The sequence below is a fragment of the Microcebus murinus genome, chromosome 4 (genome assembly GCF_040939455.1).
Source record: "Microcebus murinus isolate Inina chromosome 4, M.murinus_Inina_mat1.0, whole genome shotgun sequence".
Taxonomy (NCBI): Eukaryota; Metazoa; Chordata; class Mammalia; order Primates; family Cheirogaleidae; genus Microcebus; species Microcebus murinus.
Genome location: NC_134107.1, coordinates 81,745,056 through 81,768,192, shown reverse-complemented (window position 1 = coordinate 81,768,192; position 23,137 = coordinate 81,745,056). Strand labels below are relative to the sequence as shown.

At 38.8% G+C, this 23,137-nt stretch overlaps 1 protein-coding gene across 1 annotated transcript in view; it reads right to left on the bottom strand.

The window, feature by feature from the left end:
- The window catches only part of ARHGAP42 (Rho GTPase activating protein 42), a 282,154-nt gene that overhangs the window by 210,952 nt on the left and 48,065 nt on the right, over positions 1-23,137 (bottom strand). Inside the window, exon 2 of the mRNA XM_012770559.3 lies at positions 7,604-7,699. Coding sequence (XP_012626013.2) covers positions 7,604-7,699 — 96 coding nt within the window. The remainder of the gene's footprint in view (positions 1-7,603; positions 7,700-23,137) is intronic.

Sequence of the window (23,137 nt, the reverse complement as noted above, 5' to 3'; positions counted from 1 at the left end):
TAGAAATGTTCCACGTTAATAAAGCACTTCCTGTTTTATATAACCACATTTATGTGGGTTGTAATGAGGGTCTGTAAAAGATGGATATTCTTTTGATTTAGCAAATGAGAAGGTCATTTGCTTCCTTGAATTTAATAAAATATCACAGGTCTCTTTTAGAAAAGTTCAGTTGTGGTTGATAATGGCATTGCCTTTGGTTTACTAACTTTTCCCCAAGAAATACAAAAGAAGAGTTGCATGACCATAAACAGCTTTACCTTATATATCAAAATATCATTAGACAAATATTAACAGCAAATTGTATGGATGAGTATTTTCACCTCACAACCAAATCCTGAAGAAAATTTTCACACACACAAGCATTTTCAATAATTTAATTGCCTGATAGTGTCATTTTATTCGTTTAGGCTGAAGAAAATGGGTATTTTTAAAACTAAAATTATTAATCATCTTTTAATGGATTTCCTGGATTTATAATATACCAGTTATGATTTTTTTTTTTTTTTTGAGACAGAGTCTCGCTTTGTTGCCCAGGCTAAAGTGAGTGCTGTGGCGTCAGCCTCGCTCCCAGCAACCTCGAACTCCTGGGCTCAAGCAATCCTACCGCCTCAGACTCCGGAATATCTGATATCTGGGACTACTACAGGCATGCGCCACCATGCCCGACTAATTTTTTCTATATATATTAGTTGGCCAATTAATTTATTTCTATTTATAGTAGAGACGGGGTCTTGCTCTTGCTCAGGCTGATTTAGAACTCCTGACCTCAAGCAATCCGCCAGCCTTGGCCTCCCAGGTGCTAAGATTATAGGCGTGAGCCACCACGCCCAGCCGGTGTTTACTTTTCTGCCTCTATTTTTCCTCTTACATTATTCCTCAAATACTTGCTTTGATGTTTTGTATTGCATGTTATTTGCAAGCCACTTCGAATCTTGTATGAAGCAAGATACCTAGATACTTATTCATTTATTGATTCAGTTATGATTTTAACCTGAAACACAGGTTTACTATCTTTCAAAATGTTTCTATACTATGTAGGAATCCCTTCAAAATATACAAAGCAAACTCTTTGCCATACCTCCCACCCTAGACTATATTCTGTTTCATTGGGAAAACACGATCAAATATTACCTTTCCATTTTACCTAACAGATGCATCCTCAAAGTGAGTGGATTTGGAAAAAACTGTATGCATATTACCCATAGTAACTCTTCTAGGAAAGGAACTGAAGTTTTTCCAACCAGTCCCTTGAGAAATTTCTTCTACTTTGACACCCTGAGAGCAGGCATGAAAAATCACTCTCAGCTTCTGTCTATAGAACAAGGTGAGTCACTTCACCACTGTACCTCAGTGATACACACCCAGCCATTGAGAGGTAATCAAACAAATAGGCAAAGCGCTGCCAGCACAGGAAGACACGATAAAACCTCCCATGATTTGAACTATCACTACTTTAAACTTGTCTCCTATGACCTCACCTTTAAACCTTTTGTCTCCTAAAGACAGAAGAGGAAAGAATGAAAAAATGTCGAGAGCACCCCAGCCAACACCTGCATACAAAGCCTGGTTCAGGTTCTAGCTCTCATCCACCAATGTGTACACTTACATTTGTGCATATATTTCCATAAGAGTTTATTTTAAAAAATGTAACGAGCTCTTCATGCCACATTTAAGCACATAACGATTCTTGTTGCTATGTCTGCAAATCTGCATTCCAGCAATGGGAACAGCAATATACTAGTTATGTCAAAAACAGTAACAGCTGGGTGATTGTTATAAAATATATTTTGATCTGAACTCCCTAACTGATTGCCTCCTTTCTCCACTCAGAGTTTGGAGCTATTACCTGGTGCCGCAGTCCCCAACCCCTGGGCCCAGGCAGGATGCCAGTCCGTAGCCTGTTAGGAACCAGGCAGTGCACCACAGCCTGAGCTGCACTCCCTCATTCCTCGACACACCCCCGTGGAAGAATTATCTTCCATGAAACTTAGGAACAGGGTCTCAGAGCAGGAGGGGAGCAGTGTGTGAGCCAGCCAAGCTTCGTCTGTATTTACAGCCATTCCTCATAGCTGGCATCACCACCCAAGTTCTGCCTCCACGTCCCCCCACTCCACATGGCAATCGTGGAAAAACTGTCTTCCATGAAACAGGTCAGTGGTACCAAAAAGGTTGGGGACCACTGCCTTAGTGGACTAGTGGTAGTGTGTTGCCTATCTCTACCACAGGAATGTTTTGTTTAGGTGTGTCTAAAGCAATGAAGTCACCCCTAAAATATTTACTAGCAAATGGACTCTCCTTCTTGGTAAATGTTTAATCTCTTGAGTGCAAAGCTCATATTGTCGACGACTTTCCTGAGAGCCCAGGCCATTACACAATATCAAACTGTTTATACACAATTGCAACTGGGCTTTCCAATGGTTTCCAAGATTACACAGAACAACTAGCCTTTGCCTCATATTCATGACTAACATTTTTATTGGCACAAGGTCAGCTTGACTAACAATATTTGAATTTTAAAACCTAGATTTCTTTTAAAACTTTGATTTAAAATGATTTCAAATAACAGGCACTAAGTACAGGAACAAAGTGGAATAACTTGAATGCTCCAGCTTCAGGATGGATATAAATTCTGAAGTGATACAGTAAGATTTACAGCCTTTTATTATCCTATGCTCTAACACGCTAAATTAATCTAGCAAAACAACTTGTCTCATAGACAGATTCACTGCAGTATCTTTGAACTTCCAGCCATTTGAACTAAACCACTGTAAACAGTGTTTTCAAAAGAACAAGATTTTAGTTTCTGCACAGCCAGCCTTTTATTTCCTCCTAGTCAGGTGTTAAGGCTGGGCACATAACTCACGTTGGAACATTATCAATTTTCATGCATGTATGTATACCAGGACAGACGCAGTGAGTATTGTGGTTTTGCATTTATAGACATATTACTGTGTAATTATAGTTAAATAATGGTATATTTTGTATCTAGTCTAAACCTATATTCGATAGGAAGATTGAACCTATATAGTCCCTCCCCTCTCTTCCATCACCAATTTTCAACCTTCAATGGTCCAGCACTATACTCCTAACTCAAGATCATTACTCAATTCAAAAAACCTAAGCCAGCTAAAAAAGTTAACGCAGCTGTGGGAAGTTAAGTGGATGGACTTAGCAGGCTACTTCCCACTCATCCAGCGCTGCAGTGGGCAGATGAAAGGGAACTAGCCAAAGCTCACCTGCAACTCGTTTATCCTTAGCGAGGGGAGGAGCAATAATTTCTTGCTGCTCTTGGATGGAAAGGGGGCGGCTAAAAGAAGAGTGCAGGACACTGTCCTGCTTAGGATTTCAGTCCTGTAAACAAATGACTGGCTCTCTGGGCCACAGGAATTCCCCACTGGGTCCCAGACAACTAATCCCATTTGCTTCCTGCCAAGCCGGCAATGTGTCAGTGGCACAAAAAACAAAGCAAAACAAAAAACCAAGCAAGCACAAGGCCAAAAGGGTAGGGGCACAGGGACAGCTGAAGAGTAGGGCAGATGGACAGCCCAGACACAGGCCTACGCATCAGACAAACTCCCAGGGCTGCTTCCACAAATTAGGCAATTATGTGGATTCAGTCACACCACCTTCTTTTCCTTACTTTGCTCAAAATCTGCTTTTCATCCTCTTGCACCAGAAGCACGTTGAAAGCAGATGCTTATTTGTCTTCCTCCTGCCCTCCTACCCATTTCCCTCCACCATACCTTACACGCAGAGGGCTGCCCATGTCTTGACTTCATAAGTCATTTTGCGCTGACATGACTCACAAAAGACAATCATTTTTGTAAGTCATCTTATTTCGCAGGGATGTCATTGGTAATAAAATTATTCTGGCCACTAGCTGTGGCTATTAGTCAACACGGAGAGTCGCAGCTGTCCCTACTTCATTCTTCTTTCATTACAGCAAATAGCAAGGCAGCTTAAACACCGGCTTCAACAAGGTAATGTAGGAACAGCTGAAACTGTACCCTTCCGTGTAGAACTGAAGCTGGTGGAGGTGATAAGGATCAGCCTTCTGCTACCGTGTTTCCCCCAAAATAAGACCTACCCATAAAATAAGACCTACCCATAAAATAAGCCCTAGCAGTATTTCTAAGCATTTTTGCCAGGTAAGCCCTGCCCTGAAAATCAGACCTAGTGATGGGCGTGGCTATGCAGCGTATCTGCACAACCCATGCATTTCGTCGAGGAACAGCCCTTCTCATCTGCCCCATCATGACAGCTACTATCCCAGAGGTGACAGGAAAGGTGTGGGCAGCCCCACCAACAAGGTCTGCTCCCCCTGTCAGGTCCCGGCCGTCCTGTGCGTGCTGCAAGCTAAAGCTTTGAGGGAAAAGTCTCCTCAGTGAAGTGAGGGGCGGGATGCTCCACTTTAGGTATTGTGTGTCCCCAGGGGGAAGAAGGAAAGCTGTGGCTGCCATTTTGCTATGATGATGTTCCAGAAGAAGACGATTTAATTATATCTGAATAAATGTAGACTGTCGTACCATGCTTAAAAAAAAAACACACCCCCTGAAAATAAGCCCTAGGGTGTCTTCTTGAGGAAAACTAAATATGAGATACTGTCTTATTTTCAGGGAAACACAGTACATCCAAGCCAGCCACGTGCATTAGTCTCAGTGATACATTTCTCCACTCACTGCCCTTGGCAGAACAGCTTGGGATATTCTCACACTCCTCTATGTCAGGAATAAGCCTTCTAATATAATTTATTTGTAACTGTTCCCAGTGTATTTGGGGGCTCAGTTAAAGGGTAAAACGTGTTAGATGATTAGGATATGGGAACACATTTATATTTTTACATTAGTTGTTCCAGAAATAATTTATGTTTATAAATAGTTTTGCTCTAAGTTTTCCTAACAAAGCATTAATATTTAAATCAGGTTCCCATACAAAAGTGTTCAGTGTTAAGTCTCCAGATTTAAAAGTAGGAAGTAACATTAGATCTACTCCTCTGTATTAATATGATTCATCTTCTGATCTCCAACCAGGGATATAATTTCTCAAAACCCTTAAAGCATTCAAATTTAACATTCATTGCCTATAAGCCTTCACCTACTGATGAATTCACACCTTTCAAATCTAATCCGCAAAAGCCCCAGAACAATCTTCATTTAGCCAAAGTGGAACGAGTCAAGCAGACCACTGTTGAGACATCAAGTTCACCGCAACCTGGGAAATCACCTAACATCTGCCTGGAAGGCCACATAGCATAGTGATTAAAAACCCTGTGTCTGCAGTTAGTACACACATGTGTGACTTCAAGAGGTATTTTAAGTAACAAACTTAATGGTAATTAAAAGAAATACACAGAAAGATGTCCACTGTACTCTTAACGATAACAACCAGAAGCAACCTGAAGGTACTATAAAGATTATTTCATAAATTCATGTATCTGAAGCTGATGGAGTAAAGCCACGAAACCATTAAAATTATAGTATTTGTGAAAACCCAGAAGTATTTGTTATAATCCTCTTTCCAAAGAAAAAAAAATACCAGATTATATGTATCATCCTATCAGAACACATGCACATAAGCAGAAAAAAATGAAGTTTATAAGAAAAATTATCTCATTTATTCAACAATATAACTGAGGGTCTATTATTAGTCAGGCTCTGGGTCAAGTACTAAGGCTAACCCAGTAAGGAAGAAGAAAGAAAAGTCAGATCTGGTCTCTGTCTTTGTGGAATTTATACTTTTGTGACTAACTGAAAATAATGCTTATGCAAACATATAGGTATTATTTTTCTAAATAATAATGCTAACATATTGGTATTTCAGCAATACAATCTAAGCTTTTATCTAGCTAAGTGTGCATTACAAAACCTACACTGGGGACCAGATATTTATGACACAAAAGTTAAGAAGTGACAAGCAAAATGACAACTATTGCTGCAAAGGTTGTTGAGGCGCGATCACTACAGCTGCCCTTTCCCACGTGTCCTGTGAAAGGAAGAAGTCACATTGCTGAAGTCCATATGGCAGGGCTCTCTCTTCCTCTTAGAGGCTCCCTAACTATACCTCAGGCCACTGACAGGCATGCCGGGGCCACCTTTCATCATAGAACTGAGGGCCGAGGGAGACCAGCCACTTCCACACTCCCTCAGATTACCTAACACACCTCAAAAAGCAATCAAAGAACGTGACCAGTTGGTACACATCTCCTCGGAAAGATTGCCAAGTTAACGCTAACGATGGACACATAATTGTAAATTCCATATGCAGAAGCATAATTGTAAATTCCATATGCAGAAGCAATGTGTCCAAGGACGGCACTCTGCTCAGTGATGTCCCCAGAAGGAGTGCATATAAACGTAGGTGTGCAGAAGCCACACAAGAATCAGAAACTCGTTCAGCTTAACTTCTCCTGAGGGCCTTCCTTTTTGGAGGATAATATTGCCCTTTCCTTTCACAGCTAGGCCTGGACTTGCTACTTAGGTTTCCAAAACGAATACAATATATTGTTTAGAAATAGAGACGTAACTGGCAAAACTATAGAAGAAACAGAAAGGGCAGAGGCAGGAGAGGACTGTGATTGTGGAGAGGCATGGAGGGGATTGTAAATCCCAGCTCCTCAGAGTGTGGTCCATGGGCCAGCAGCACGGACGTGATCACGTTCAAGTCTGCTAGGGATGCAGAATCTTACACTCTACCCAAAACCTACTGAATAGAACCTGCATTTAATGAGATCTCCAGGTGTTTCATATATGCATTAAAGTTTGGGAATCACTGTTCTAATGATTTACAATATATTTTTATACCTGGAAGGTGAGTACACTTAGTATTATGCTCTAAAGTGTACACAGGTATTTTATATACTGTTTTGATTAGTGACACTTCTCTAATCCAGCCTACAAATGGACCTCACATCTGTAAACTGGCAAGTGGGCATCTTTAAAAGGCCAGGGGTAGAATGCTACATGAATCTGTTCTTCAGATAGTAAAAATTCAGATATAAATAAGACTTCAGAGAGAGATCACATAACCCAACTTCTTCTTTATTTTATGGGAAATGAAACCATCTGACTCAGAAAGGGGCCTGCTTTCCCCAGGGTCAGATGACCAAACCACTGTGGCGAACTCAGATGAGGGCTCGAGTCTCCCAGTCCCCAGCAATGCTCTGTGTCCTGCAAGAACACTAGTTTAGGACAGCACAACTGAATTTTTTTTTCTTTATAAACAAAAGTTCAAGTTAAAAAAAAAACAGTATTAAGTTAAGAAAAAAAAAATAATCCTTAAAACAAGTACCTAGTACACTTAATAGTAGATGTTCAATATAGATTTGTTTGAATGAATAATTCAAAGCAGGGCTGACTTGAGGAATAGAAAGATTAAGTAATTTCCTTATGGAAAAAACCCACTGAGTTTCAATTTAAAAACGATTTATAATATTCTCTTCCACAGAAACCCCAAATCACCTTTATATATTGTTTTATCAAAGTCAGAATATATTTTATATGTTTATTATTTGGGTGTGTGAGTCTGCTTGATTTCAATGAAATAAATGTCAGAAATAGGACTTTTAAAATTATTACTTAGGATACTGAAGAACATCGGTACTCACCAATACTAATTTCATCATCTGTTTCAGCATCACCAATACATTCAAACTGGAAATCTTGTAGTGACTGGGAAAATTTCTGCACTGCTATAGACAGATCTGCAAATAAAAGTTAAGGAAAAAAAACATAAGGTGAGGTTCCAGGAAATACTAAAGAGTTTCTACATATAACATTATATAACTTTGATTTTAGTTATATCATCCCATTATATTAATAACCAGATATATATAACCATCCCATTATATTAATATAACCAATCCCATTATATTAATAACCAATATAACCATCCCATTATATTAATAACCAAGCTTTTAAAAATATCAGCTTGGCAAATTCAAGTAAAATTTAAAGAGATTACTAAATACATATTTTAGAAACTGGATCTGCTCTGCTCAAAGGGGATTTGCCCCTTTAAGGAAGTGTTTTGGTAGATGCATTTTATCCGGAAGCCAATTTACCAATACCTTTGTCAAGGAATCACCACTCATTCATTATAAATGGACCAATTACTTAAAAGAAGAAGAAGAATTGTCACTGAGGTTGCTAGTGGAGGGGGAAAAAAAAGACAATGGTTGATTGGGAAGAGTCACCAATAATATTCTGTACAGACTGTGGGAAAAAGCAGGGGATGTGCTTTTACCAATAAACTACTGGTTTCGATCTAGAAGGTAAGAGATGACCTGAAAGGTTGTTTACAAATAACTTTGTGCTTTATAGGAGACTCGAGCTAAATATACTCTCCAATCCTGACTTCAGTCTGAACAAGGCCTAGAGTCTGACTAAACCCAAAAAAAGAATTCTTTATTCTTGAGCAGAAAAAGCAAAGCCCAGAATAATAAGAAGTAAATCCCTAGGAGTCAACAGCCTGGGATGCAACCAAACAGAGTGTGTTTAAGAATGTAAACTCTGGAGCCAGGCTGCCTGGGTTGAAATCCAAGTCCCACCATGTACTTGCTATGTGACCCTGAGCAAATTGTTTAAATCCTCTGGCCCTTTGTTTCCTCACACAGTCATGTACCACGGAACAGACCACAGAGACCACGGAGGTCCCATAAGACGATAACGGAGCTGCCTTATACAGGTGTACCACTTTTTATCTTTTATACTACATTTTTCCTATACCTCTTCTATGTTTAGACATGTTTAGGTACACAAATACTTACCATTGTGTTCAATTGGCTACATGCTGTACAGGATTGTAGCCTAGGAGCAATAGGCTATACTATTATTAATATATAGCCTACGTGTACAATAGGCTGCACCATCTAGATTTGTGTAAGTACACCCTATGATGTTTGCACAATGACAAAATCACCTAAGGTGGCATTCCTCGGGACATATTCTGGTCATTAAGCAATGCATGACTGTATGTAAAAAGGGAATAACAATGCTGTAACCACCTTGTATGATTATTCTGAAGATTAAATAAGTTTGTATTTGCAAAGGGTTTAGAACAGCGCCTGGCATTTGATAAGCACTATTTAAATTTGTTAAGTAAAAATAAATCAACTTCACAGTGCAGCATCAAGAAAACCTCAAGGGTCCCATTTCTCAGAGCTACTCTGATCATTTATGTTGACCCTGCCACAGATGTCAGCACCAGTAAAAAAAAAAAAAAAAAAAAAAATGTACTTTTCTGGAATTCACTCTATACTTCACTTAATAGTATCTCCCTTGCATGGGTTCAAGTCAATAGTTGAACCCTTACATTTATTTCAAGCATTAGGAAGTAAGACTCTCTCTTTGACCAAATTTTAGACTCCTTTTAAGCCCTCTTGTCAACTAGGCTTCCACCTTGGCCCTGACCCTTGCTAGGCATGCACAGCATAGTTAAAGCAAGGACCCTCAATAATCTGTTCAAATTCCTCAGCCCACACCTTTGATGTAGACGCGCTTGGCCTGCCTTTGGCAAGAACCCTATGACCCTTGATGTCTCCTCTTAGTCATTTTCTACCCACCCAACTCCCTTCATCCTGCTCCTTGACTATACATTTCCACTTGTTCTCGTATTTAGAGTTCAGCCTGCGCTCTCTCGCCTATTCAAAGTCCTTACACTTCTCTCGTGACAGTCCTGAATGAAGTCTTCCTTACCATTTTAACAAGTGTCAGAAGAATTTTTTCCTTAATAGAACCGTGGTCCCATGCCTACACATGATCCCAGGACTTACTATGGCAGCCTCAACATTTGTAAAACCCTAAGCCCAAGCACTTATCAAAGTTGGCACTCAAGAGTGAACAGGTCTCCAAACATGAGGGTCACATTTTGTACTGCTGCGATCCAAGGATCCACCAACACGCTCTCCAAGGACAATTCTGAAGACCACGGGCCTCAAGCTTCAGAGAGGCTACCTTTATCTATATATGTTCACACACTGAAGGGATTTTATTCTGTTTTAAAAAAATAAATCATGCTCTGGAACGAGGATGCTGCTAGCAAATTAACACCTCTTTCCACAGAAGAGGCAAAACTTTGAAGCCAACTGAACATTCTCCTTCCCAGGCACTTTCAATTCAAGAGAGTAGCTCTACTTTAGGTTTTCCCGAAGAGAGATGGAGACAGCCTGCTTAGTGAATTATCAACAAGAGCTTTGTCAGAACTAAGCTTCACCAGTCAGCTGTGCAGCCTTGGATAATCTCTCATCCTTCTTGAGAGTCACTCATTTTTCTCATCTAAACAGCAGAGAATTAATACTTATCTCACAGAGTTGTTACGAAGACCAAATGAGGTATATGCCTGGTCAACACCAGGAAACTCAATGGCATTGGATATTATCATTCAGTCCAGCTCATGAAAGTAGGAAGGTTGACTGGCCTTTCAGACAGAGGGCACCATGCAACAGCTGCCTTTATCTGACAGTGCACTGCTCTGGCTACACGTAGAGAAATCACAATGCCTGTATCAAATGTTATAAGACAAAGAAAGTTGACTCCTAGGAAATTTTAAGCCAAGCTGTATATGGGTGCTCTCCCTGAGACTTGGGAAAAGCATTCCATTTAACATCTCTTTATCTCTATATGAAGTATAATATAAAGGCTTTATGACCTACTGGGTTTGAAGCCGCAAATGCAATTGCTCTAGCAGAGTGAAGATGAGGGGTGCACAGCAGATCAAGACGCTTAGGAATCCTTCAATGGATGTCCTTCCTTCTCTTCCTGCCTCACCATGAGTTCTTCTGGGCTTACCTCAAACCCACATGAGCTATTTGGAAGCTATGTCTTAGGTAACTTCTGAGGCAATCTCATTTCTTCCTAGACTGTTCTTTGCTCCCCATAGCTTTGCTCCTTGACTGAGAAAGGTAAGCTACTTTGTCTTTTCAGAGATCCCTGCACTATAATAATCCCCATCCCCAAATGAGAACACAAGTGGCCCACTTATTAGCTACTCTGTCGATAGAGCCACATGATTGAGAGTATGAGCTCTGCAAACAGATTAGCCAGGTTAGAATCCTGCCTCCTACCAATAATTAGTGGCAAGATGGTGGGTAAGTTCCATAACCTTTCTGTGCCTCTGTTCCTCATCTACTAAGTGGAACAGAGCTCACCTGTGTGAGGAGGAACTGTGTTAATACAGATGTAGCATTTAGAACACTGTCTGACACACAGTAAGCACTCAAAACATGTTGACCATTTCCACATTGAATATCTCAGCAAAGAAAAGAAGAGGTAAAATTTCAGTCATGAAGATAGCAATTATTGGACCTCAGATAACCTTAGAAAGTGTTCAAGAAAGCAGTCTGCTGATTGCAGTTTCAAATTTTCTCCTGGTGTTCTCAAAGCAATCAAGCCGTGACAGTATCATTATTCAGTATTTCTGTGGAAGAGATGGGTGTCTATTTCAACACTGGATGGAATCAAGAATGCATGAATGATTCCTTCACAGTCCTTTTGGAAGCATAATGAGAGACAGGATTGTACAAGAAAATATGGTTCTCAACTAGTTCAGATGATAATTGCAAGAATAAAGGGGAAGTTTGAAATATGACATATTTTCAACTTCAAGTGTGTTCTGCGTTCTTTATCTTCCATTTATCTTCATTTTCCTAATGATGAAGCAATGATGAGGTCAAAAACATCATCAAGGTATAAAGAACTTAGATATTTTCTAGTGGTAATAATGATCAATCTATAAAATGAGGAATCCAGCTCATGCTTTTAATCTTGGCTCCATCTTCTACTGGGTGTACAATTCTAAACTAGAAAGCCCAGCATCTTCCACTGATTTAAAAATCACATGAAACACACTATTTCCTAATTCTAAACCACACTCAGACACACAAAACAGAAGCACTGCTTCTAAAATCCTTTTTAAAAAGCTGATTCACATAATAGAAAGACCTTGATTTTAAAACCTAATTAAATGTTTTAATTTATTGTTGAATTTTAAAGTATCACACTGAGTAACAGCAGAATCAACATTTTCTCTTAAATACAAATAAAAAGATCCCATGCCAAGCGGGGGAATCTAGTTTAGGCAGGGGTGTCTCTTTCTCCCTGTTTCTACCCAACTATTAGAACTTAAAGACAAACAAGAAAAATAAATCCCAGTCAAAGCCACCATGGTGGCTTCACCTCATTCTTGGGTGAAGGCAGAGGAACAACATTCATTTAGTGGCTAGCAAGGTTGAGCAAGTAAAGGTGCTGCATGTACCACACACACACCACATCCTTCCTACTTGTTTAACCTGAAAATTAAGCATAGACCTCACATTATAACTTGGAAGACATTATACTGAGCTGTAATTAGTCAATAATGTTTTTATATCAAAGAGTTCACCTGTAGCACCCATGATTAGATGATGCTAATGAAACACTAAAACTTCAATTCACTAGAGGAATACAAAACACCTAGTAAAGATTTAATTATAACTTTTCTTGCTCATAGACTCAAGAACTGAGGTCTACCTGTTATTTTAGAAGTGTTAATCAAATTGCTTTTATAGTGTTAGCTGTGGACGTGAGCTGTATTTAAGTCATAACAAGCACAACCAGTCAGTCTATGAGCATAAAGCAGTCCTTCCTGAAACCTAGTTTCTCCAGGATGAGATTTAAGGAAGACTCAAAGAAGCAAGAGGTGGTCCAGAAGGGTGAGGAACCTGCAGCCTCAGGGCCACATGTGGCCTTCTGGATCCTTGAGTGTGGCCTTTTGACAAAATCCAAATTTTACAGAACAAATCCTTTTACTAAAGGGCACAGTCCAGGAGGCGCATCAGGCATATATTTAATCATATCAGAAGGCGATCGATAAATTCTTTGACAGAGATTAATCACAACAGTAACAACACAGATAGTACTTAGTACCTGATACTTGCCTAAGCATTTAATAGAAATTAATCCATTAATATTCACAACAGCCACAAGTACTAGATATCATCACTCCACTTTATAAATGAAGAAACTGAGGCACAGAGAGGTGTGACCTTCCCCAAGGTCACACAAGCTAGCAAACAGCAGAGCCAGACTTGCACCCCAGACAGCCAGCTCTAGAACCCCCACCTCACCGCACTGCCATACTGCTGCTCCTCACAGACATTAAATAGAGGTGGCAAATAAAAAGGCACAGTCAGTTCTGCTTGAGGGTATGGGGAAGACTTCTTAGAAGAATCAAGAAGAACAGAGATCTGAAAGATGTAACAAAGTATCAGCAAGACTAAATGAACACTATGTCCAGAATCTTCCAAAGGGCAGCTTGGACCTACATACCTGACCACTTCTATCAAGACTCACACCAAGCTGAGCTGCTGGTTACTACCTCAAACAAACCATCTAATCTCTCGTTACCTGTATTTTATTGTTACTCCACCTACTTAGAACATACTTTTCTCCCAGGTTCGCTGCATTGTCAAAATGGTCCCTTCTTCTAATCTCTCTCTCAAGCCCCCATCTCCTCCAAAAAGCCCATCCTGATCCCTCCCCACTTGATATTATCTCTTCCTTTACACTGCCCACTACCTGTTGTGACTCTCTTGTAATGCTTTCTCTATTGTCTCTTTTACCTTAGGCACGTGTAAGCCTAATTTATCCACCTTATTTTAAGTAGTACATTTAAGGTAGGAAATGTTACCATCTATGAATACTACCCAAGTATCCAACACATTGTCTTATAAACAAGAGCTCAATTGTTGAAACCATTTCTGCAAAGTAGGTAAGCACTCCAAGCCCCTGAATGCCTTTCACCCTTCTTTCTTTCCTTTAGCGCTCTTGCAAGCCCCTAATGTGGCTTTTTCAATCGCTTGTAAAACATGAGTTATCCACTTTCAGCAACAATAGTAATGATGACGATGATGTTTTACTGCTTATAATAAGCTTTAATATGCATTTACAATAATGATAGCATAGTAAGATGTTTTACTATTTCAAAGTTCTTACATACTTAAATCTAATACAAAGCAATGAGGCCTAATGCTCAGAAACGTTAAGTAATAACTCGCCTGGAATCTAAGAGCCAGACTCCAACATGGACAGAAACCAACTGCCAAAGTGTTCTTAACATTAAGAATCTACTATACATTACTAAAAACGTGTGGTACCGAGAATGCACACAAGTATAGCAGTAAGCCTAACGTAATAAAAAAATTTTTAAAAAGTACATTACACAGAATATGTCAAGGAAACACCAAATAAGCCTTGGTTTTGAGAAACTGCAGTTATGTTTTTAGTGTGCTCTCAGGGAACTACGAGTCTCCAATTGTTTGCTAGAGAAAAGTCATAAAAAAAAATTACTGGGTGTGGGCAAAGTATAAGAAAAACCCTATGAGAACTTCCCAGTAAAAAACATTTCTATGGCTCTTGCTTGAACAAAGTTTTAAAATGCAAACTTTGCTATTTTCTATTTGTATATAAATCGCTAGAAAATAATGGCCATCTGATATTAAAAATTAAAGAGTTCATAGAGAAGACCCATAATAAAATTTGGTACATAGTAGTCACTCAATAAACAGCAGTTGAGCTGAAGTGAAATTGAGTAACTAACAGACATGGAATCAAGGAATTCTCTTTCCTTGAAGGCCTTGAGAAGCACAGCCATGCAGCAATGTCCACAGGGGGTCGCTGGAGACAGAATTCCCAGAGGGCCCCAAGCTGCTCTTCATTCTCATGAAAGTGCAAAAAAAAAGCACTGGACCTTCTAGGCAACTACATTAATGTGCCATATTGTAGGATGGAGCAAGGCGGTTGTTGGGCCCTTTAAAGTTGGTAAATCAAATTAGCCTAGCTTGAAAAGGCCTCATTCATTTCTATACCTGATGTGTATTCAGGGTCTTATATCTGCACCCCATTTTACATGGATCCATCCACTCTTCTGGCAGGCAATATAAGTTAAAGCATCTGTTTCCATGGATGAACTAAAGTCTTAAGTGACAAAGGTGCTCAGATCTGGAAAGAAGTCCTTTGATTAATATTGATCATTCTTTCATGTCACAGACTAAGTGTGCACAAGAGTCAGACAGACGAGGATGCCAATCCAGGGATTACCATGTACTGCATTGTGTTTCAGAGCAAGCACTTAGCCCCTGAATCTCAGGCTCCTCATGTACAAAAGGAAGATACTAATCCTTTGCAAGACTGTCATGAATATGACTTAAAATTGGCTTAGCACAATGTCTGGTACAGAAGAGAAACTTGAAACACTGATTCTCGACAAATGTTAACTATTAAAACCATTATTTATTATGATGGCAAATATAAAATATGAAGTATTTTCATTGTAAGCATAACATATTTAATCTGAGTATTAAATTACTATCTTCAGGAGAGCCTCAGTGAAAATAAATAGTGGTGCTAGCCTCTAATGAAGACCAAACAGTTTGTAATCCCATAAATGATATGTGTCTGGGCAACCGTTTCCAGAAGATTCCGGCCTAAAAATAACAAATAGGAACTAACACTTGGCCAGATTTTATCCACGGTTTTTATAAAGCTAAAATTCCATAAAAATTAAAAATGAAAAACCACAAAGACTTCGCTATTGCTGCAACCCTAGTTAAAAATAGAAAGTTCAAAGGATGAAATAAACCACCCATCTTCCTACCCTGGGGGAAAAAAACTTGAAAAGAGGGGGTAAAGAAACAGTGGCATGCTGCAGTTTCTCTAGATTCTCTTCCTACTGCAGTAACTATTATTCTGCTCCCTCCCTTGAGACTTCTCTTCCTCAGACTCTTGATTCCAGAAGGCTTTGCCTTCAGCCACTTTATTTTATCTCAATGTTTCTCTTTATAAAGTACTATCTATGTATCTGGAAGCAGGCAACTCCTAAGTGGTCACTGAAGTTTAGATGTTGTAACCTCAAGCAAAATTTCCAAAAAATATTCCCCTTGCCTTTTTTTTCTTTACCTAGAAAATACGGAGCTACCCAAAATAGGAGTTTGCAGTTTTCCTGAGCTTCCCAGTAACACTGGGATGGCCTGGCATGCTTTATCTGAGCTCTCTGATCTACCTACCCACCCATGACCTCTTCCTCACACTTTCTACCTGTTTGCCAAGCATTTATAACTCCTCTCTTATCAACAGATTCAGTAATGGAAAGCCTCAGTAACCCACTCTCATTTGCAGCCCATTTTTCTCTTGATTATCTAAAGCAGGCATGCTCAAACTACAGCCTGCGGGCCACATGCGGGTGTTTTTGCCCCTTTGCTTTTTCACTCCAAAATAAGATATGTGCAGTGTGCATAGGAATTTGTTCAGTTTTTTTTTTAAACTATAGTCAGGCCCTCCAACGGTCTGAGGGACAGTGAACTGGCCCCCTGTTTAAAAAGTGAGGACCCCTGAAAGTATCCATCCACCCAAGGTAACAACTTTGTTAGGGCACTTGGTGTTACACCTTATCTTTCATGTCACATATCAACCTATTGCCAGAATTTACTTCCTTTTTCCATCCCACCCTTCCTGGTATCATATGCCAAATGCATCTGTGGTTAAATCATGATTTGACACGTTTAATTTAATTTTAAAGCACCACACTAAGTTGTTACCTCCTAGGCTATTGAAGCATATCATTTTTCCTCTATGTTTTCTGACTCATCCTCTCTCTCAAACTATTCTTTGCGCACTCCAGATTCCAGCCAAACAAACCAATCTAAACTGAACTCTCAACTTCCGACAAAGGCATTCTCCACTTTGGAAACAGCCCTTTGTCTCTGCTGTAACCTTCAAATGTCTTCAAGTAGAGGTACTCACAGCTCCAAGACTGAATCTGCATCGTACCTTGCAGAGGCTACAATACTATCAAGATATCAAGAGATGGTTCTGCAAGAGCGACTGGCCATACTTAAGGATAGTGCATGTAGTTTACTTCCGTCCTTTTAAAGCACCTTTAAAGACCTGCCTCTCTCTAGAGTAAGTAACCCTGAAGACACCCTAAATAATCCAATCAGGGCACTGTATCTGCTGATTTACATATGTCAAATACTATGTGCCTTGTAGTACACGGCCGGAGGTTCAGAAAGCTATGGATAATCTTAGTGCATCTTCCTGGTGCTACAACGTTTATTTGAAAATTGGGGAGCAGGAAGCCAAATAATTTTATACTGTTTTGCATTTTTTAAAAGGCACATATTGCAGGTAAAGCAGAATTCATATGCATTAACTGGTATCTGATATTCCTACTGAGGCAGCCAGTGTGGGCTATGTCCCCAGACTACAGAGGGGGTACATTTCCCCTCCGGTGATATTAAATGTACTTCAGGAGAAATCTTTGAGAAATGCTACATTACTGTAATTTACCTCCTTTTATACATCTACTGAAATATCCTAGTCAATTTTGCGTTTTATTATTATACTTATCTGTGTCTAAATTTCATAATCCTCCCTGAAGAATACACCTGTCGAGGACAAAAAACCTCTCCAGCCTTTACTGCATCTTTACTGCATCCAGCACAGGGCCTTAAAAATAGGAGGCTATCAATAAACAGAAGAGAGTGTGGGAATTCAGAGTATTTATAGGAGAGGTAAACTAAGGCCTTTTTAGGATGGCAGAGAGCAATAACTGATAAGAAGCCAGGTGACAAAGACTTGCCCCTTGCTAAGAGCAAGAGAGGAAAACCAGAGCCCCAACAAACAACAAACACACTTAGTGATCCCGACATCAAATCAAGTAGATGAGATGCAAGGAGCCAGAGAAATGGCTAGCTGGGCAAAGAAAACGTGTGGCTATTGACAAGAACAGCCCAGATATTTTACCTACTAACCTAAATCTCAATATTGCCATATGAGAGATCCACTCTAAAAATGATGGTTTCAATTTACTATCTGTCAAATGGGGATGACATTAACATATCTATTTCAAAGAATTATTATGATGAACAACTGAAATCATGCATGTAAATTGTTCAGCACAGCACAAAGACCTAAATAAACTACCATAATAATTACTACTATTTAAATTTTTTTTTTTTTTTTTTGAAACTTCTCACTCTATTGCCCAGGCTAGAGTGCAGTGGTGTCAGGCTAGTTCACAGCAACCTCAAACTCCTGGGCTCAAGTGATCCTCCTGCCTCAGCCTCCCCAGTAGCTAGGACTACGGGCACATACTACCACACCCTGCTAATTTTTCTATTTTTAGCAGAGATGGGCTCTTGCTCTTGCTCAGGCTGGTCTTGAACTCCTGACCTCAAGCAATTCTCCTGCCTCAGCCTCCCGGAGTGCTAGGATTACAGACATGATCCAGGGCACCCGGCCTACTATTATGTAATTTTTAAGGAGGTAACCAATGACTTGAAAGACATGTCACTTCTTGGTTCTCAGTTACTAGACCTACAGACAGTCTACTTCTCTGGACCTATAAAGATAACAACTTACATGAGGGCTCCAAATTTAATAGAGCCATGGTGCCTGCCAACCAAGGAAACACTAGAGTGACAACAAATACCACTAGTCCAATTGTATCTGTTCCAAAAGGTATATTGACCATTTACTAAAGTACATTTTTCTCTCAGCTATTATACACCAATAAGAAGTTACATAACATCTATATTGCCTCCAACTATTGAGTTTATTACTATAACTTCAAAAGCATATCATCTCAGTATTAATAGATATCTGCATACCATCATTCCTTTAGAAAAATATTCCCGTACCCAATAATGAAATCTGTTTAATCAAGCAAAGAAACAAGCTAATAACACACTCACATAAACCTCCAAATATTTCCTAAGCACAATTTAAATGGAGTGACAAGCTCAGAATGTGAATCTAGACTAAGTGGCTATGTTTAAGTTGCTATGTTTACTGGGATAATAGTTTTCACTATTTGTATTTTTCTTTGACCAAATGAAGGTATATAATATGTAATATCATGGCTATACATGAACAGTATGGTGATAGCAAAAAGAATTTGTTCAGATAGCAATATGACTAACTTTCTCTTGATGACTGGAAATATTTTATAATGAATGGTAATTGGAAGAATACATAAACCACTGTCTTGAACAAGATGTGGACGTATGCTGGCATCATGCCTCATTCTTCCAAAAAGAAACAAAAAAGGACACTGTAAAACAGGGTAGAGCTTGGACTGCCAGGGAAGTAGGGCACAAAGATCATTATTCTCCATTTACACAGTGTTTTTTGTGAGTTCATTTCAATAAACTCATTATCCCACATGTTTACAGACTTCATTTCTCTGCTATCCTACCCCATATTTTGATATACTAATGCAATTTTTGAGACTATTTTGGAAAAACAGCATTTTTAAATTGCAGATTTCATTATGTACCCTTAGAGTCAATCCCTCCCACCCCATTTTAAGGTATCACAATAAAAATGATTATTGGTATACTAAACTATTACTTTTTCTGTTCTAATTTAAATTCCAAGTATTCCAATTTTAAAAGACTGACTATAGCCACCCTACCATTTGTATTTAAATATAAATGATGAGATTCTTCAAATCATATTTATACCCTTTATCTCACTGGAACCCTACTGGGGAAATAAGCTGTGTAGATAATTATCTCCATTTTACAGATGAAGAAACTAAGGCCCAAGGTTAAGTGATTTATTCAAGCAATAGAGTCGGGGCTGGACTCTCAGTCTCCTGGGTTCCGGTCAGCCCTTTCTATAGACCTTAAATAATTTCTAGATATTCCTTTTAAACCTACAATTCCTCCATACCAGACTTAGCTCAATAGGAAATAAAAATTTCATTTCACCATATCATTTATAATTTTCATTTCTATTTATCATATTCTCACTTTTTAAAAAACTGATTCTTATAGATCTTCCTATAACCCCACTATGTGACTATTTTAGGTGCTGATGTATTTTATATTTACTTAGAATGGTTATTATAAAAATTCATAAATGGCTTTGAGGATATAAATCATATTTAAAGTATTTTTATTATTATGGGATGATTATACTGACCAGAAAGGATAAACATAAATCTCAACCTTTTATTCCAAAAACTAAGTACAAACTAAATAAAACTCATTAACCTAAAATGCTGTGTTGTTTATTTGAGCCACTAATAAGCACACACTTCAGTGATCTGTACATAGTCAGCAACTGCCTGCTGTGATTCTGAATAGCAAAGACTTTTCTTAAGCAACCAGAACTGAGGAATTCCAACTGTGTCAACTTGTACAACTATGTCTGGCTACAGCACTTCCCATACTCTCAAAGACATGCTGTAATTATTTTATTGCAGCAAATAATAGAGACTTTCACACAAATGATACAAACCATTTATGCCAGGCTTTAATTAAGATGGTACATAAACAGCTGATGATTAGGTCACCATTCAATTCAAAAACTTAGCAAATATATATGTTTTTCACCTTTTCTTGCCTGGTATTTTCGGCTTACTTCAAAACGTTCCTCAACTACTAAAAATTTTAGGTGCTGTAATTTTTATTTACCACAGTACATTCATTCTAAGATGCCAAATTGCAAGACCTCTAATTTTAGAGATGTTAAAATACAAAAACTGTGAAACTTAGACTCAGTGAGTCATAGTATATCTTTATACTGTATAGTTTGATCAGTCACATTGAACGATGACATCATATGGAACATGTGACATTGTCAATTAAAGAAAAGCATTACCTCTAACCTCAAGCAGCTAATAACAAATAGCACATCATGCTGCACTACCCCAAATGCCTTTTCCTGTCTTTCAATACCACAAAACCCTAACACCATGAAAAGCCTGCTTTGGAAACAGAGCTCTATTGTCCTTGTTATGACAGTGAAAAATAAGAAATCAGTTCTCTCTAGCTTAGTTTTTCATTCCTTAGGCATAGGGCCTGAAGCCTGCAACCCACCCAGTCCCTTGGGTTTGTTTTTGGCAGAGGCTCCAAGCCTAAACAAGACAATGAGCCTAAAAGAAGACAATGAGCTGATGAGCTGATGGTGGCTACCAGCAGCAGCTGTTTGTTTATAGAAGCCATCTGAGAATGTTAGAAATGCTACAAGAGAGGAATTGTGGGCAATATTTTAGCAAGGGCTCACCAGATAATGAACAAGATAGTACTCGACTTTCTCTGTATTTTCCGAATGAAAACTCATGAGAAGAGATGTACATCTGGAAATGAAATTGTGTATACTGTTACTGTTTTTTCCACACGCTCGTAACTTTTTAGGTACAGAAAATTCTTTATAATCTAAGACTAGTACCGCTGTGCAGTGTGAGAAACCAACCCACTGTGATTTAAGGTCAAGCAAGGACTCTTATGGTAAATGAAGGAAAGGTTGTGCACTAGTTGCCACCAGTGGGGATGGGGCAGGAGTAAGCAATTTCTTCAGCCCCCACATAGAAGCACACACTATCATACCCTGCCCTGGTTTATTTTTCTCAGTGCATTCACCACCATCTGACCCCATCGCATATTTTACTCATTAATCCGTCACACACCCTCACCACTCCATTAGAATCTAAGTTCTATGAAAATATATGTTAGCCTACTTTATACACTACTGAACAAACAGATTTGGGCCTGGTACATGAAAGGCACTTAGTTTTGCATAAACAGATGAATGAGACCAAAAGCGCCCAGGAAGGTCCTCCAGCAGTGGCCTGCGTGAGACAGGACGCGTGTATCCTGCGGTGGGGAGTAACACAGGTTAAGCACAACATTTTTTTATTATTACTGTTATATGAAAACAAATACAAATATATTATAAAGTAAAAAATATACTTTACTGAAATGTTGGCTTGCGATAGGCAGAATGGAGCTACAAAGGGATTAGTCTTATAGGGAGTGGGGTAGGTGTTTAGAACAGGGCATGCATTTTCTCTCTTCTCCCTTTAGGAGTAATTTTATAAGAAGATATGGAAAGCACTATACTAGAACTAAAACACCACAAACAGAAACAACAACATTCTTTTTTAAAAATACATCTGAAAAGAAATGTTTTCCACTTATGCATTCCAATGTTAAAAAACTTTCCTTAAAACTAATTGGAATCCTGTAATCAAGGACTTAAAATTAAGTTTCCCCAGAAGTTTATTACCTACAAACATGAAACAGAATTCAGCCAGGGAGAAAGGAGAAGATAATGAGGAGTGCCTCAACTCAAAGATCCCTAAAATGCCAGATAGTTTCTGAGAATCATAAAGTTAGCACTTATTACATGAAAGACCTTTTATTTAGCTATTTCCCCACTACAAATCTTAAACATGTCTGATTTCTAGGTCAGTGCTCAGTGTTTCAATTCCAAATTGAGAATTGATGTTCCCCCATAATCTAATAGTGCTCACATTTACAATGATTGGTAAAAACTTGTATTTATACATATGGATTCAACCACTATGGTTAAGTAGAACCTTACTAACTTGGCAAGAAAAACTTTTTCAAACATTTCCCAAACTAACCAGTCTAAATTTCATTCACGCCCACCTTATCATGTGGTTATAAGTAGTTCTAAAGAAAAACTCAAAGATTTACAATTTAAATGTTCATCTAACATGACAAAAGTCTGCTTTTTACAGGACTTAAAAATATGTAGACTTTGGATTATTACACACACATAACTAGGCAGAAAGTCAGAAGCCAAGGGTTGTAGTCCCAGTTCTGTTCACATTAATTTACTACATGACCCTACAGGACAACTTAGTAGGTGACAATGTACTAGGTGACAACTTCTCTGTGCCTGAGGAGATAGGACCACAAATGATAGGTATGGACCTTTCGAAAGGGCCATCACCAGCAGAATGCCTGGCATGTAACAAGCACTCAGTAATTTGACCAAGAAAACTTTATAAATAATAGGACCTCTTGCTTTGAATTATAAAACACAGGAAGGAGCCTCAAAGCACTTCAAATATATTACCACTACCACCCTGCACCCTGTTCCTGCAAAACAGTCCAATGCAGTCACTGAATGAGATGATAAGGTCATTTCAGCCCCAGGGTCACCTCCCTTTCGAAGTTTCCAAGCAAATGAAAGAAGATGCTGACACCAGATTGACAATCACTTAACATTACAAGGGCATGCATTAACTGCACGCAAAAATATGACCTCTATCATCTGAGTCGCTGGTAGGGAATAAACAGATTATTTTCATCAACAGGATCAGGGTGATGATAGTATTTGACCCACAG